The 15,856-nt window shown below is 34.0% G+C and overlaps 1 protein-coding gene across 1 annotated transcript in view; it reads right to left on the bottom strand.

Moving 5' to 3' along the window:
- Cdh7 (cadherin 7) overlaps positions 1 to 15,856 on the bottom strand; it is a 146,883-nt gene that overhangs the window by 35,491 nt on the left and 95,536 nt on the right. The window contains 3 exon segments of the mRNA XM_028859029.1: positions 1,153 to 1,270; positions 2,099 to 2,220; positions 2,951 to 3,087. Of these exon segments, the coding sequence (XP_028714862.1) occupies positions 1,153 to 1,270; positions 2,099 to 2,220; positions 2,951 to 3,087 (377 nt within the window).

Below are 15,856 nucleotides of genomic sequence, written 5' to 3'. Positions count from 1 at the left end.
CCAGCTATGTGGCAGTATGGATGCTTTATAAAACCAGATATTTTCTTGTGCATTCGGTACAGAAATCTTGATGCTATTGGACTGTGGCACATGAGGGATATATTCACCATCTTCTTGTGAAGGTCATATATTCCCTGGCCTACATCTTGCTCAAGGACTCCAAGAATTGAGAGTAAACCTTTCCAACAATGATTAAGTCAGAGAGTTTGGGATTACACACCCAGAGAATGCACTTCTTTTATATTACTAATGGGACAATAGAGTGTTCTCATTAGGTCATCAATGGGATCAGGAAAAAATTATTACTTTCAGATTGAATTTTCCTGGCTGAGATCATAGTTTTTGCACTAAAGCTATGGCCTTAGGCAAAAAACTTTGTAAATTTCATCTGAAAGCATGTCTGTTCTGGTAAGCCATTTTGATTCTTTATTTTAAAACTAAAACTTGAATCACATAAAAACCTGTATAATAAATATGTAAGTAAATTCTAATGCTTTCTTTAGAAGGTCTTATGATTATTAATAAGTATTAAGCAAAACAGGAATCTGCTTACAGGTACTTGTAAAGTGCCCCTACAATTACACTTATGACTTGGTAGGAGTAGCTAACTAAAAAGCAAGGAAATTAAATTTGACATGAGAATGAGAATTTTTTCATATTATTTACTATTTTACCTTAGTTTATAATGATTTTTATTATTAGAGTTTTCACATATAACATTTATTTTCATGTAAAAATAAAATGGGTTATTATTGATAATATTATGTGAATGTTGATTTAACTTGAAATGAATAAAATACAATTATTTTCTAAGGTCTCAAGTAGTGTTAAAATAGCACAGTCCTTACTAAGGTCCTTAACAGGCATTTAATTTTTGAGATCATTTAAATAGAGCATGGTATATTAATGGGAGGCAAACATTCAGGAGTCAGACAAGAGAAATACAGGTAACTTTTTGCATTTGGCTTTATGCCTAAAATGATTTGAACAGTGGCTTCTCCTCTATGACAGCAAATTCATGGATAAAAACTGCTCAGAAAGCACAATGCCTTTTAATTACTTTCCTTGCTGTTTTTCCCCATAATAAGCATCCTTAAGGGAGAAACAGGGCTTATTTAGGAGCCAGTGCTTGCAAAGGCAAAGCTCCCTTACCTTTGTTATCTTTCAATGAAAAGTTGTGGTTATTTGTTGCATCTGTTGTTAAGCTGAAGTAAAACTGGTGTCCATTAGATGGCTCATCTTTATCTACAGCACTGATTTTCTGGATAACCTAAAGAGAATGTAAAAGAGAAAGCCTACTGGTGCAGTCTGCTGAGATTCCTACCTACAGAGGGTCACAGTTATTTTACACCTCATCATAAATGTCATTCCCAAGAATAAGTTCAGGGAATGGATCAGGTGTACAAACTTGAACTCAGTCTAAAATAGGCTTTGGAAAACAACTCATATCCTTTTCTTGTTTTGTTTTTTGAGACAGGGTTTCTCTGTGTCGTTTTGGTGCCTGTCCTGGAGCTTGCTCTGTAGAGCAGGCTGGCCTTGAACTCACAGAGATTTGCCTGCCTCTGACTCCCAAGTGCTATGATTAAAGGCATGCACCAGCACTCGGTGTAAATCATGTTCTTTTCAAAGTGTATGTTTAAACGTTCTTTTGTGAACCTCAGAAACAAGCTGCAACAATTGATTAGACATCCCAGTCATCACACAACTCTGAGCAATATGAATGGACAAGCCAAAGCCACTTTGAACTGCATTTAATTCTTAGAAGTTGAGGTATTTAAATTCTGCTATGTAATGTAATGTGGGAAACAGCCCAATCAAGCTTGATATGTTTTATTTCTTCTTAAAGGAATCCAAGCCTTTAAACATATAACAGGGCTTTTTTCAATGTTTATCTTCTCTTCCTGAGGAATTTTCATCACCCAATTAAATTAGAATTTGAAAGTTCTTTTAATATTAGTTTGTGCTACACATCAACATGCTAGCTTTGCTGAAACATGCAGGTTGTGAGTTATCTTAAAATTGGAAGGTTTCAGCAACACCACTGCTGGATGCTTCTAAACATTTCCAAACAAAGAAGAAGTTGACTCAAACGTCTCACCTGCCCAGGCTGAGCGTTTTCACAGACAGTGGTTTCATAGTCCATGGCAAACTCGGGTGCATTGTCATTAATGTCCAGTATAGTGATGGCCACATAGCCTCTCCCAACCTGAGATGGATTCTCTGGTAAATAGGAAAATATTTTCTAATTAACTTAGAATTTGTTATTTTAATCAATAAACATGAAAATCAACCAAAAAATTGAAAATTACTTTTTTAAAGTATAATCTCAAATAAAAATACTTATAATACCATATTACCTAAACCAAACCACAGATAATCTGACCCATATAAACTTGTTAATTTAAACATGTATATATTCAAACATATATTTTATGTTTGTATATAATGCATAATTGTATCTGTATTTATGCATTCCATATAAATATATAAATAATGTATGTATATATGTATATGCATGTGTGTCTTGTCCCTGATAAGAAAAGTGCTGAATGAGGAATAGTGAACCATGAAATTCAGCTCAATGATGTCACAGCTCATATTTATATCAGTATTAGTATATTATGTATACATGCATTTTCTATATATTTTATAAAATACTATATATTTTAGTAATAGAGATATAATTATATTTTCCCTTAAATTATTTCAATTAGTTCAGTTCACAACTATCAGGTTTTGCATTTCTATATTTTGAATTAACTATGTAAATATCAGCACAAGGGGCCAGTAAATCTATAAATATTTTACAGTTTAGTGATTTGGGACTTTCTGGGGTTTGTCCAACTTAATCAAGCAACTATTACAGCTTAAATTGACCTCATCTCATAGGAACCCATGCTCTATTTTTACCTTGCTTAATCCTAATATCATTTTAAGCATTTCGACTTACGACTTTCCATTGCGAGGACTGTAATGTTATGAACAGCATTTGTCTCTCGATCCAATGATTTAGCAGTAGTGATAACTCCACTGTTGGCATCGATATTGAAATATCTCTCCAAGTCTGTGTTTCTGTCAATTGAATATCTAGTTGAAAATTAAAAAAAATATTTCACATTCATGGTTGGTTAGAATATTATTTTTTCATTGATTTCTTAGATGACCACTAAATCCTGCTGACTAATACCACTAATATATGTCATGTTTAAAACTCCTCTGTTTAGCTATATGCCCATAGGTTGTGTGTTAGTAATCTCTTTCCTTATGTGTTAAGGTTTTGAAATGATAATCATAGAATACATTACTTCAGCATGGCTTTGAACATTCCATTGCATCTCTACATGTATCACTATTACTATTTACAATTGTTCCTAGCACCAATTCTATACATAGGTCCCTGTAAAATCTTTTAGTTTTATGGGCCTATAACCTTTTGTTTTGATAATATCAATCTTAATAACTTTTTTTTTTACTGGAATCATTACTCAAAAGTCTTAACTGGCTTTCCAAAGAAATGAAAGAAAGTTGAACACCTAAAATCGAATGTTATTTTAGGTTGTAAAATTCCAAACTCAGAATATCTTTGTTTATTTGTGTCTTACCTGACTTTGCCCACAGTACAGCATTTTATTTTTTGTACATGTAGGTCCTGAAATTTGATAAAGATTTCCAAATCTTTAATCATACTTTTCAGAATTATTTAGACATTTGAAGTCCTTTATATTTATACAAGTTATATATATATATATATATATATATATATATATATATATATATATATATAATGACCGCTGGGAATTCATTAATCCAATGAATTAACTTGTAAATAACTGACAATTTTACTTCTTAGTATGTTGAGCCATTTAAATGGTGAATAATTTTATTTCTGTCCAGATTTCTGTGCTGTGGATTATGCTCAGTGTTAATAATAAAGTCGATTGATTGTTAGCCAGGTAGGAAGTATGGGTGAGACAAACAAACTAAGGAAGGGAAGAGAAAGGTGGAGTGAGAGAGATGCCAGCCACCACTGAGAGAGCAAGATGTGTGAAAAATGAGGTAACAAGCCACAAACCACATGGTAAAGCATAGATAAGAAATATGTGCTAATTTAAATGTAAGACTTAGTCAGTAATAAGCCTGAGCTGCTGGCAAAGTATTTATGATTAATATAAGCCTCTGTATGGTAATTTGGGAAGCAACTGTTGGGTATTTGGGAGTTGCTGGCAGGACAGAAACTTCAACATACATATGGTGAACTTCAAGGCTACTAGCAGAGATGATCCAGACTCACAGAATAAAAGTCAGGATTTGACCATTCTTCTAAATTTTCTCAGAGTTTCCCATAAGATTTCCAGCACCCTCAATCAACAGGAAGTAGTTTAGAGAACTATGCCCAAATTCCCAAAATATTTCTTGTGAATATTTGTTTTCATTTAAGGGGGATTGGTTATAAATTATTAGTGGTCATAGTCAATCTTTTCCTAAAAGACAGTGGGGATAAGCATGATAGGATCAAAAAGTAGATTATCAGTTTTAAATAATTTACATTGGCATGGATTCTTATATATTGATACAAATTCAAAGTTATTTTTGTTATACTGTATATGTTTCTATTTCTAAGATATTTTTGTGTATTCATAAAGTTCAAAATTATTTTGGTTATATTATGTATGATTCCTTCTTCATTTAAGATATTTTTGTATGTTGATACAAATGCAAAATTATTTTTGTTATATTCTCTATATATTTCTATGTCTGTTTAGGATATTTTTGTATATTGACACAAACTAAGGTTATTTTTGTCATATTGCATTATACATTTCTACCCCAGTTAAGATATTTTTGTATATTTTCCCTATTTCAAGGTTATTGTCCTTACACTGTACATCTGTTTCAATTTTGCAAAAGATATTATCTCCATAGCTTGTTTATTTTTATAATGTGAAGCTTAGTCCTTAAGGTATACAGGTTAATAAGAATTACAGGTCAATAGTCAGTCACTCTATCTTGTAAAACTTAGAGTCATTTTATTTAGGATTTCTATGAGTGCAGAGATATGTCCTAAACAGTGAGGCAATCTTAAAATACTTCAAATATCTACAGAATAATAATTTAATGACTTAGAATTCTTTTGAAATGAGACACTTTGCTCCTGGCATCACTGTTCGACTCCCAAGAGGATGTATTTCTTTTAGAAAAACTGGCTTACTGGGCGGGGAACTGCCCTTATCTTGACTGCTGACAGGAAGCATGCACTCTAATCTAGACAGGCAGGACACAAAGAAAAGCAACTGGTGAAATTTACTAAGACAGGGTAGGACAATCTTTCATATTTTTCTGCTTATGAAAAAGGTCTGTCAGATATTCTAGGTCTATAAGCCAAAGTTGGATGCCCCAATGTTACAGAGAAATTTTGCATGAGTGTCCAGGCAGCCAGACGTCTCTGTCATTTCTAGAGTTTTGGAAGTCGCTTGCAATTCACTTCCTGGTTACTAAGGTTGTATTATATCCTTCTGGGATCTTTGAAGAAGTTAAAGACTAGATAGTTATTGTTTTCCTTAGTTACAATAAAAATTAAGTTAGATATGAAACTTTAGATTCACAAAGACAAGATAGATGATAGAGCATTTTCTTTAATTTTGCAAAATACAAATAGACTAGATATTGTAACTCTAATTCTTCTTTTTCCCCCTTTGGTTTTTTGAGACAGGGTTTCTCTGTTTAGCTTTGTACCTTTCCTGGAACTCACTCTGTAGCCCAGGCTGGCCTTGAATTCACAGAGATCCATCTGCCTCTGCCTCCTGAGTGCTGGGATTAAAGGCGTGTGCCACCATCGCCCGGCCGTAACTCTAATTCTTGCTTGATAACTGTTTTGCTATATGTAATTTTAGTATGTTAAAGTTAAAACCTTTATTTTTTTGATTAAACAAAAGGGGGAAATTGCCGGGCGGTGGTGGCGCGCGCCTTTAATCCCAGCACTCGGGAGGCAGAGGCAGGTGGATCTCTGTGAGTTCGAGGCCAGCCTGGGCTGCCAAGTGAGTTCCAGGAAAGGCACAAAGCTACACAGAGAAACCCTGTCTCAAAAAACCAAAAAAAAAAAAAAAAAAAAAAAAACAAAGGGGGGAAATGATGTAGATTATGCTCATTGCTAGTAATAAAGCTGATTGACTCATAGCCAGCAGAATGTATGGGCAGGACAACCAAAATAAGAAGAGAAGAGAAAAACAGAGTGAGAGAGATGCCAGGCAGCCAAGGAGAAGGCAAGACATGTGAAAAATGAGGTAACAAGTCACAAACCACATGGCAAGGCACAGATAAGAAATAGGGGTTAAAAGCTAGTCAGTAATAAGCCCGAGCTACTGGCTGAGTATTTATAGTTAATATAAGCCTTTGTATGGCAATTTGGGAAGCAGTTGCTGGGTATTTGGAAGTTGCTGGAAGGACAGAAACTTCCACCTACTTTACTGTGATATTTTGTATCACTAATTTTTCTTTCTACCTATCTAGCAATTCTCTACAGGTTTGGCTAAACATAAATACATATTTACGTTTTATAATTATTGTAAATTTCAAGTTTCTTTATTTCTTTGGTTGTTCCAGGCTAATATATGAATGCAGAATTTGCTTATAGAGTCAATATTCTTGATCATAGTTAAAGTGTTTACAATTCTAGGAGAGTTTATTCATTGGGTATTTCCTACCATCATATAGTAATTGTCGATTAATACCAACAGCATGCTCCTTCCTTGCTAGCATATATGGGCTTCCTTTGTTTTTCATGCTTTCATGTCTCACATGTTAAATATAACTTAACTTATTTATGTACATTTTAATTAAAACATAATTATACCCTTCCTTTTCTTTTCTTCTCTCTAACTTTTCCTTTTCCCCAAATCTCAAATTGACAACCTCTTTGATTATTATTATTAAACACACACACACACACACACACACACACACACACACACACACACACAAGCAAATATAAAATCCACTGTGCTTAGTCAATACTGTTGTTTGTGTGTATATGGTTTCAAGTATCGGGGCTTGAATAATGATAATATCAATAGACATGCTAGTGTGTAAGGGATAAAGTCTCATGGTATTCCACCCCAGAGAAAGAACTGTAGTCAACTGATGACTGAAGAGAGGAAGAGTTAGCCTCCCCCAGGGGTGAGCACCATGATTAATTATTGGACTCTCATTCCCCCCCCCCCCCCGCTTTTTTTTTTCTTTTTTTGAGACACAAGTTTTAGCAAGGGCTGGACCAGAACTCAGTTAGAATTCTGGTTGGTCTTAAATTTTATTCATTCCTACTGCCTCTGCTGGGACTGTAGGTACGAGCCACAATGCCCAGTCTTTTTATTATTTTTTTCAATTACAGGAAGAAGTGTTAATTCACTTACCATTTATTATAAGATTAGCTATAAGTTTAGATGTTTCTCATTTGGATGAAAGCACTATACTTTTAATTACTGTTGGTTTCTTTACAACCAGAAGTAAATGACAAATTTCCCTTAACATTTTTCTTCAACAGTTGATATGATCATGTGATTTTCTTTATATATTAACATAGAATACTGTGTATTGAAAAACCTTTAAAGGTTTCTGAAACCTTACTTTTTGGAGTGAATTTTATGGTAACTTTGTGAAATACTATTTTACATATTGATGGAATTTTTCAATTATTTAGTTGAAAATAGTTTCATACTGATTTTCTTTTATTATGTTTACCTACTTTGTGAGTAAACTGCTGAAATGTATGACCTGCATCTATTACTTTGGCCCTTTGTCAGTGTTGATAGTTCATAGTATTCAAATAACAAGCTTATGATTTCAATATTTCATTAATGTTCAAGTATATTTATTAAGGATCTCTTACTTTCATCACCACATTTAAATAGCATGTTTTGGTTTTTAAAAAATATTTTTTGAAAATTTAATGCACACCAAATTATTTTACGGGGAAAATAATGGTAAACAAATCAAAATTTGGGAGATACTATGAAGAATAATGTTATTTATTAAAAGACCCTACAGTTTGCTTTCTAGAAACTTCAATATCTGCTTCCTACCCAAAATTTATAGCTGCATTCTGTGTGACAAGATTGGCTCTATTTCTCAGGAACAGGATTATTTATGTACGTGTATATCTATTCTTCATGTATAAACATATAGAAACATGCCGGGTGGTGGTGGTGCACACCTTTAATCCCAGCACTTGAGAGGCAGAGCCAGTCAGGTCTCTGTGAGTTTGAGGCCATCATGGTCTACAGAGTGAGATCCAGGACAGGCACCAAATATACACAGAGAAACCCTGTCTAGAACCTCCCCCCCAAAAAAAATAAATTGAGACATTGAAATACACCAACATGTATAGACATACTAAAAATAATATATACTTTTATGGACACCTTATCCAGCAGCAACAGTATAATTGATATCAATTATGTTAAGATGATTATAATAACATTCATGCAATCAGGTGAAGCCAATATTATAAATATTGCTCATTAATTTTCTTAGCCCTGTAACTAATCAAAAGACAATGTCAGCACATTCTTAAAATTTTGCATGCTAATGAGTATGTGATATACTTAAATGTACACGTACATGTATGTATGTGGTGGTATTGTGTTCCCCAAAATATTGTGCACCCTAATAAACATGGGCCAAAGAATGGAACAGTCACTAGATACAGAGGCTAGAAAATGGTGGCACACACGCCTTTAATCCTAGCCTTCTGGAGGCATGGATCTCTGTGAGTTCAAGGCCACATCAGAAACACCCAGGCATGGTGACTCACACCTTTAATCCCAAGAACTGAGCCTTTAATCCCAGGGAGTGATGGCAGAAAGCAGATAGGTATATAAGGCGTGAAGACCAGGAAGTAGAAGCATTTGGCTGGTTAAGCTTTTAGGCTTTGAGCAGCTCAGTTCAGCTGAGATTCATTCTGGATGAGGACTCAGGAGCTTCTAGTCCGAGGAAACAGCATCAACTGAGGAATTGGTGAGGTGAGGTAGCTGTGGCTTGTTCTGCTTCTCTGATCTTCCAGCATTCACCCCAATAATTGGCCTCAGGTTTGTTTTTATTAATAAGAACTTTTAAGATTCATGCTACATATGTACATAAATGTGGATAACAGAATTTGACACAGAGTGTCTTCTTCTATCACATTCCACTTTATTTTTTGAGGCAGACCTCTAGCTTAACATGGGACTCACCAGTTCCAGGGATCTATTGTCTCTTTCCTAAAGCACTAATATTAAAGGTGAATAATTCCCACTCTGCTTTTTCTCTTTTCATGTAGATTCTGGGAATCTGGACTTCAGTCTTCATATTTCATGCAAGCACTTTATCCACTGAGCTATTTCTTCAGCCCTATCAGGATACTTTTGATAAAATAGATTTATAAAAATTTCTAATAAGTTACATAATGAAGGGTTTTGTAAAGACATTTTCAATCAAGTATATTGTAAACTTTGGTTTGTAAAGTAATAAAAGAAGAATGGGTAGAGAGTTGAAATGTATTTATTTAATTCCTCATTGAATTAAAGCTAATGACTAAATATTTGCCTCTATTCTTTATAGTCTCAATGATTCCAGAATTAGATTAAAGGGCATGTAAGTCAAGAGTTCATTTTCTATGATGTTTTCAGACAGTATTCATTTCAAGAATTGAAAATAATTGAGGATCTTGAAGTTAACAGGAAACCAAAGATTCAATCATTCAAAAGTTATCATTCGCAATTATGAACTCTATTGATTTAATTTAATGTGTATCTAAGCAGCTGTGATCTTTACATGGATCTGTAATGCTGGTATGTATTTCTATAAGTGTGTCGGTAATGTGTATAAATGGTTAAAATTTCCTCATTTCTTCTTGTTATTCAGTCATACATTAGGTAACTATTTTAGCACATTCAATTGACACTCCTTTTCTGGAAACCACACATAAAGAAGTAATAACATTGATTATAAATAGAGGAATACAATATGTTTAATTGGTAATGTTAAGCAGAGAAAGTAAAGCTATGGAGAAAGAACTATGTATTAACTCAAGAAGAGATGGGAGGCTAACAATGCACCTTAGTAGACAGATATATTGTCCAGGGAATTCTGTGCTCTTTATGTTCCTTAACGACAGGATTGGGACAACCAAATACTAAAATATTATGTTACTCTTTATTCACTCATTAGACACAAGTCCTTATGGACATACCAATAAATTGCAGATGAATTATAAATCAAATGTCCAATTACTTTGTGAAAATACAAGTTGAAATTTAACCCTTTAAATAAAAAAAATCAAAGAAAGTGAGTGGGTTTTCTTTCTTTCTTTTCTTTTTTTTAGTATGGGAAGTTCAATCTTTCTTCACCTTATAATATAGAAAAATAGAGTGAACAAAATGTAAAGGAGGAGCCTTAGAGAAGCTTTGAGTGGCACATTTTCTGCAACTGTGCCAGTTAATTATTGTCAACCAGATACAAATTGGAGTCATCTGCATAGTGGTGATGTCATTGTGGAAGTATCTCCATCAAACAGGCTTTTGGGCATGACTGTGGGGCATTTTATTAATTGCTATATATAAGCCAGGCCCACTATGGGAGGTGCTATCCCTAAACTGATGGTCCTGGGCTGTATAAAAAAGTAGCTGAGCAAGACTGTGGAAGCAAGAAAGCAGTTTCCCTTTCTCTGTTTTCATTTTGCCTCTGGGTTCTTAACTTGAGTTCCTGTCCTACCTCCCCTCAATGACAGACTTAAACTTATAATTCAAATAAATCATTCCTTCCCCCAAATGAACTTGGCCAACTCTTTATTATAGCGACAGAGAGCCAAGCTTAGAATCTCAGAACTGCCAGGTTAATTTAAGGCAAAATGAGAAGTGAGAGGCGAGCGGCTTTCTTGGTGAGGAGCCACCTATCTGCAGTTTCTGATGCTGCCAGTATGAGGGCTCAGAATGACTGTTCTAGCTCCTTCTGAACAGCAGCCTGATTACGAGGCTTCCATCCGTGTATGCTGTAGTGACTGGTTTTAGAGATGACTTACATGTTATTGTAGCAATGACACTTAAGCTGCCCTGTCCTTTTACAGATATGCATCTATCAATATATCCAAATATCTACCCCCAAATTTGTTTTGGAGACTTTGTAGAGGGCCGTGTAAAGCTTCTATTATTCTTGCACAATATATTCTAAAAAAAAATCCATCAGCCACTCCACCACAAAGAACCCCAACAAAACAAACAAAGAATATTTACCTTGTATGTTACTATTCTCATTTTCAGAATACATAGGCTACCATTTTCCCTGATTTTTTATTGATACATAATGTTAGATGTAGGAGAGGCTTCTATTTGAGCATCTAAATTCTATTTACTCAAATTATTCCTAATTTCACTTTGCTTTCATTAGATAAAATGATGTGTTCATAAAAATGTGCAATTGCTAACTTTTTTTTGCAAATGTTTAGATGTTGTACTACATAGTATTTGGGTATAATGATGCATATAACATAAATTTTATATAGATCACACTAATCTGAGGCCCAGAACACTCTAATTCTGTGACCAAGCCACATTTATATGTTATCTAAAAATTATGATTATAATAATGATTTTTATACTGATTGACTGAGAATATACTTCAAAATCAACCACTGAGTGCTGTACATAATGATAGAAGACACTGTTTGAGCCCTCATTCACTTCTGGTATCAGCAACTCAATATTCCCTTTGGTGATTTAAACCTTCTCAAACTTACATAATTTGCCAGTACAATCAAGGTACCCAGAACATTCTGGTTTGGTGACAGCATATATATCAAGAAATGACAAAATGCTCTTCAACATATCTGAACCTTAAGCAGGAGAGATGTAAACAGACTCATCCTTGTTGTTGTATCCAGAGACTATTTGTCATTGCTAATCATTTCTTACAGGGAATCTTACTCTTTCATTTATCTCATAAACTAGAGGTTTATAAGTTTACTTTCTGTGAGGTTTGTTAATTTGTTCCATAGGTTCCCTTTTTCCCCAAGTTAGTCATTTATTTTCTATAGATTACAATTAAAGCATGTTAGCAAAACAATAGAAAATAAATCAGATTGAGCTCTGGAAACTTTCAAACTCATGGACAATTCCACCTCACACAAACACACACACACAAACACAAAAAATGTAGATTTTTGTGTTCTTCAACTAATCTGATGCTTTAATTGGTATTTTAGAAATGAGAAATACTCGTGAGGGATAAGTATGGCAACATGTAATTTTCAATAAATTCATTTTATCTATAGCCTTGAATAAAGCTAATTCAGAAGTCTTGGCAAAGAATTTAATTCCAGGACAATATCTTGCAAAATTAAAAAACAAAAACGACTCTAATAAATTAGTCATTTTCTGCTTTACATGCTTTTAAAATTATATCTTCATAGAAAGAACACTAGTCTAACAAAACACTTTGTTGGTTTCTTAAGTATTGGGATGTATATTTTTAAAGCATTTTTAGTAGCAATTATGTTAAAATGAACAACAGTTTGAAATGGAACATACTCCTAATTTCCTCACTGAACTGGTTCCTGCTACTTTTCAGATTAACCATCTGCACTGTTAACGCTGTTTCTGCATAGCACTAGTTCACTTTTTGCAGTATAAAAATGAAAAATTCATAAATTATGTAGAATAATGCTCACAGATATATGCATGCATACAAGCTACTTAAAAGCACACACTAAATTATTCAAACACCCCAAATGTGTTCACACTACCATACTACATCATGGTATTTCTGACACAATTTTGTCTTTTATCTGAGAACATGCAACACAAGGAATGTTAATGTCTGTAGTGAATACAGTGCAAGCATACTGTAACACTGACATGTAGTTTTTGATAGAAATAGTAAGAAATCATGAAAATATTGCTTAATATTTTTTATACAGCCATCTTCACAATGAATCTTATTTGTACTAATATCATTCTTCAACACACAGCTACTTTTAGCATTCTGTCTTTCAGTTTGTTCTGGTCCTTTAGTAATCAGTCTTCTCATAATTTAGCACCAGGTTCTTAGAATATAACTAAATGAAACATCATCATTCTCTGCATTATATTTGTTATCAGCTTGTCCAAAGACTGTAATACCCAAAGCTCTATTGATGCTATCATTCCTCTGAGTGAAGCCTCTTGTCCAGTGATCTGAGTTGCTTTGATTTGTCTCACAATTTTCCACATTACATCAAAGGCATTTTTTCCTTGTAGTTCTTATTTTTAATGAGATTTTGGTACTTCCTCTAGATCGTGAGTTCCTAGGTGTTGGAGGAAATGTTTTATTCATCTTTATTTCTTATCAGCATTTTCCCAAGAGTTTTTTACAGAACAGGTTCTTAATAAATGTATACTGAGCCATTGATCAGCCTGCCAATCCTGACTTGAAGAATGAGTTGAAGTTCTGTAATCCCTACGGTCCTTTATGGTTCTTACAATCTTGGACAAGAACTACAAAGTGAAATTGCTACTGTTTTAAAAGACAATGAGATAGAATGGGCTGCAACCCATCCTTCCTTTTTTAGTAGATATACCCACATGTTTAGCACTCAGTCCTGAAATGACATAAAATACTATACAAATATTTTGAAACAAGCCAGAGAAATGCTTACTCTCTATTATCTACAATTGCTTAGAGAAGAACAAATAGTCACTATTTTTTCCCTGAGGAATTTTAAGTATCACCTAATTTTCACCTTGTATTTCACTGAAGATTTGTTTGTTCACATATGGAAAATGGAAAGCAAATTAAATGTAGTATGGTACACTTTAAATAAGCTATCTGGATGAGAGTAAGGCCACAGAGAGACCTAATATTTCCTAATGGTGTTGTACTGTAGACAATCACACAGGTGTGGGTTCCTATAGCCTTTTCATTTGTACCAATTACATCTATAACAGTCAAGATGACAATGTTATGACAGTGATGCAATCATGCAATTTCTTCTCAGCAGAGGACAGATGCACACAGAAAAGTTACATATGTAGGCTGTGTTTAATGCATTAGCAAACTGAGTTTTCCTTTTGGATATGAATACATATGGATGTAACATGATCCACATCACATAAGAAGAGTATCTTATCTTATTTTTGTTTTACTGGAAATTTGTACTTATATTTCTACTTAGAATCACCCCCATGTAAGAGTAAATTTCCTAAACATGAGTGGCATATGTCAGCCTTCCATCTGGTATCATAATTTGTTAACATTATTATGTTAACTGATGATTCAATGTCTGCACTATTTAGCACTTCTAATAAAACTGCCTTCCCTTTAAATAACTACAGTAAAGCAAACACTTCTTTTTTATATCTCAAGGACAATAGGGTTAGCAATCAGAACCCACATGGTAAGAAGGGAGAACAAGATTCAAAAACTAACTTCTGATCTCTACACTGTATAGCCACTTTGTGAAAGTATATACAGACTTGTATGTGCACAAATATGCACAAGTGTAAAAAGAAACACACACTAAATAAATGTGAAACAAAATGAACAACATTTGTAAAGTCATAGAATCAAGATCATAACTATGAATATTCATCACATTCTACAGCCACCTGGAAGTTCTTGTTCCCTCCTTCCTCAGAAGACTGTTGCTTCTCTGTAGATACAAGTTGAAGGAGTGTTTACAGTCTGAAAACTAACTGATCTCTTGATAAAAATACAATTTTTCTTCCACAAAGCCACTGTCCATGAGTTTGAAAGTTTCCAGAGCTCAATCTGATTTATCTTCTGTTGTTTTGCTAACATGATTTAATTGTAATCTATAGAAAATAAATGACTAACTTGGGGAAAAAGGGAACCTATGGAACAAATTAACAAACCTCACAGAAAGTAAACTTATAAACCTCTAGTTTATGAGATAAATGAAAGAGTAAGATTCCCTGTAAGAAATGATTAGCAATGATGAATAGTCTCTGGATACAACAACAAGGATGAGTCTGTTTACATCTCTCCTGCTTAAGGTTCAGATATGTTGAAGAGCATTTTGTCATTTCTTGATATATATGCTGTCACCAAACCAGAATGTTCTGGGTACCTTGATTATACTGGCAATTATGTTGAACCAAGGTCAGGCATGAAGCAATTTTAGTGCCAGTTCTTTGCTTGCAAAACTCTAGCTAGTACCATTAAATACATAACTCCCTATATAAATTCTAACTGTCTTCATGAACTCCTAATCTTAGTTTTATGATACAAGACTCGAGGATCAGCCAACTAACTGTTTATGTTTAGGTCCTGTGATGCTTTAAGGTCATTGTCTCTTGAGAAAGTGAGGGGCATTCAAGCACGATGTGCCTCCTGCCTGTTTACCAGGGAGCATGGCTGACAGCCAAGCATTGGTTTCAATTAGTCAGTGCAACATTCCAAGTCTGAGAGAAACCCTGTAATACCATGTATGTAATCAGAATGACTCTGCTTCTTATTGTTTATTCAAGAAATGTAATGTGACCCTCAAAATGTAACCCTTATATTGTCTAGAGTTTTCTGAGAGAAAAAGAGTTTTCAAGATTCAGTAATAAAGTTACCATCAGAACGTGTGTGCTTCTTTTCTACACCTCAGATAGAAACAGTTTATTTCTCACTGACATCGTGGATTTTTTTTCTCTGTGAGAAAATAATGTAAGATTGTTTTTAACTTCCAACTCATCTTCCATACATTTTAGAAAAGGAAAACAAGGTGATAAACAGTGGACAGGCATGTTCTTTCACTGGTAAAAGTCATATGATTTTAACCTACGTAGCCTTAGGCATGGCTATCTCTTTTGGAGATCAACCTTGGAACATATTTCGTCTATCCTAA

This window comes from Peromyscus leucopus, chromosome 15, assembly GCF_004664715.2.
Source record: "Peromyscus leucopus breed LL Stock chromosome 15, UCI_PerLeu_2.1, whole genome shotgun sequence".
NCBI classification, from domain to species: domain Eukaryota; kingdom Metazoa; phylum Chordata; class Mammalia; order Rodentia; family Cricetidae; genus Peromyscus; species Peromyscus leucopus.
This window is presented reverse-complemented; position numbering and strand designations above follow the sequence as displayed.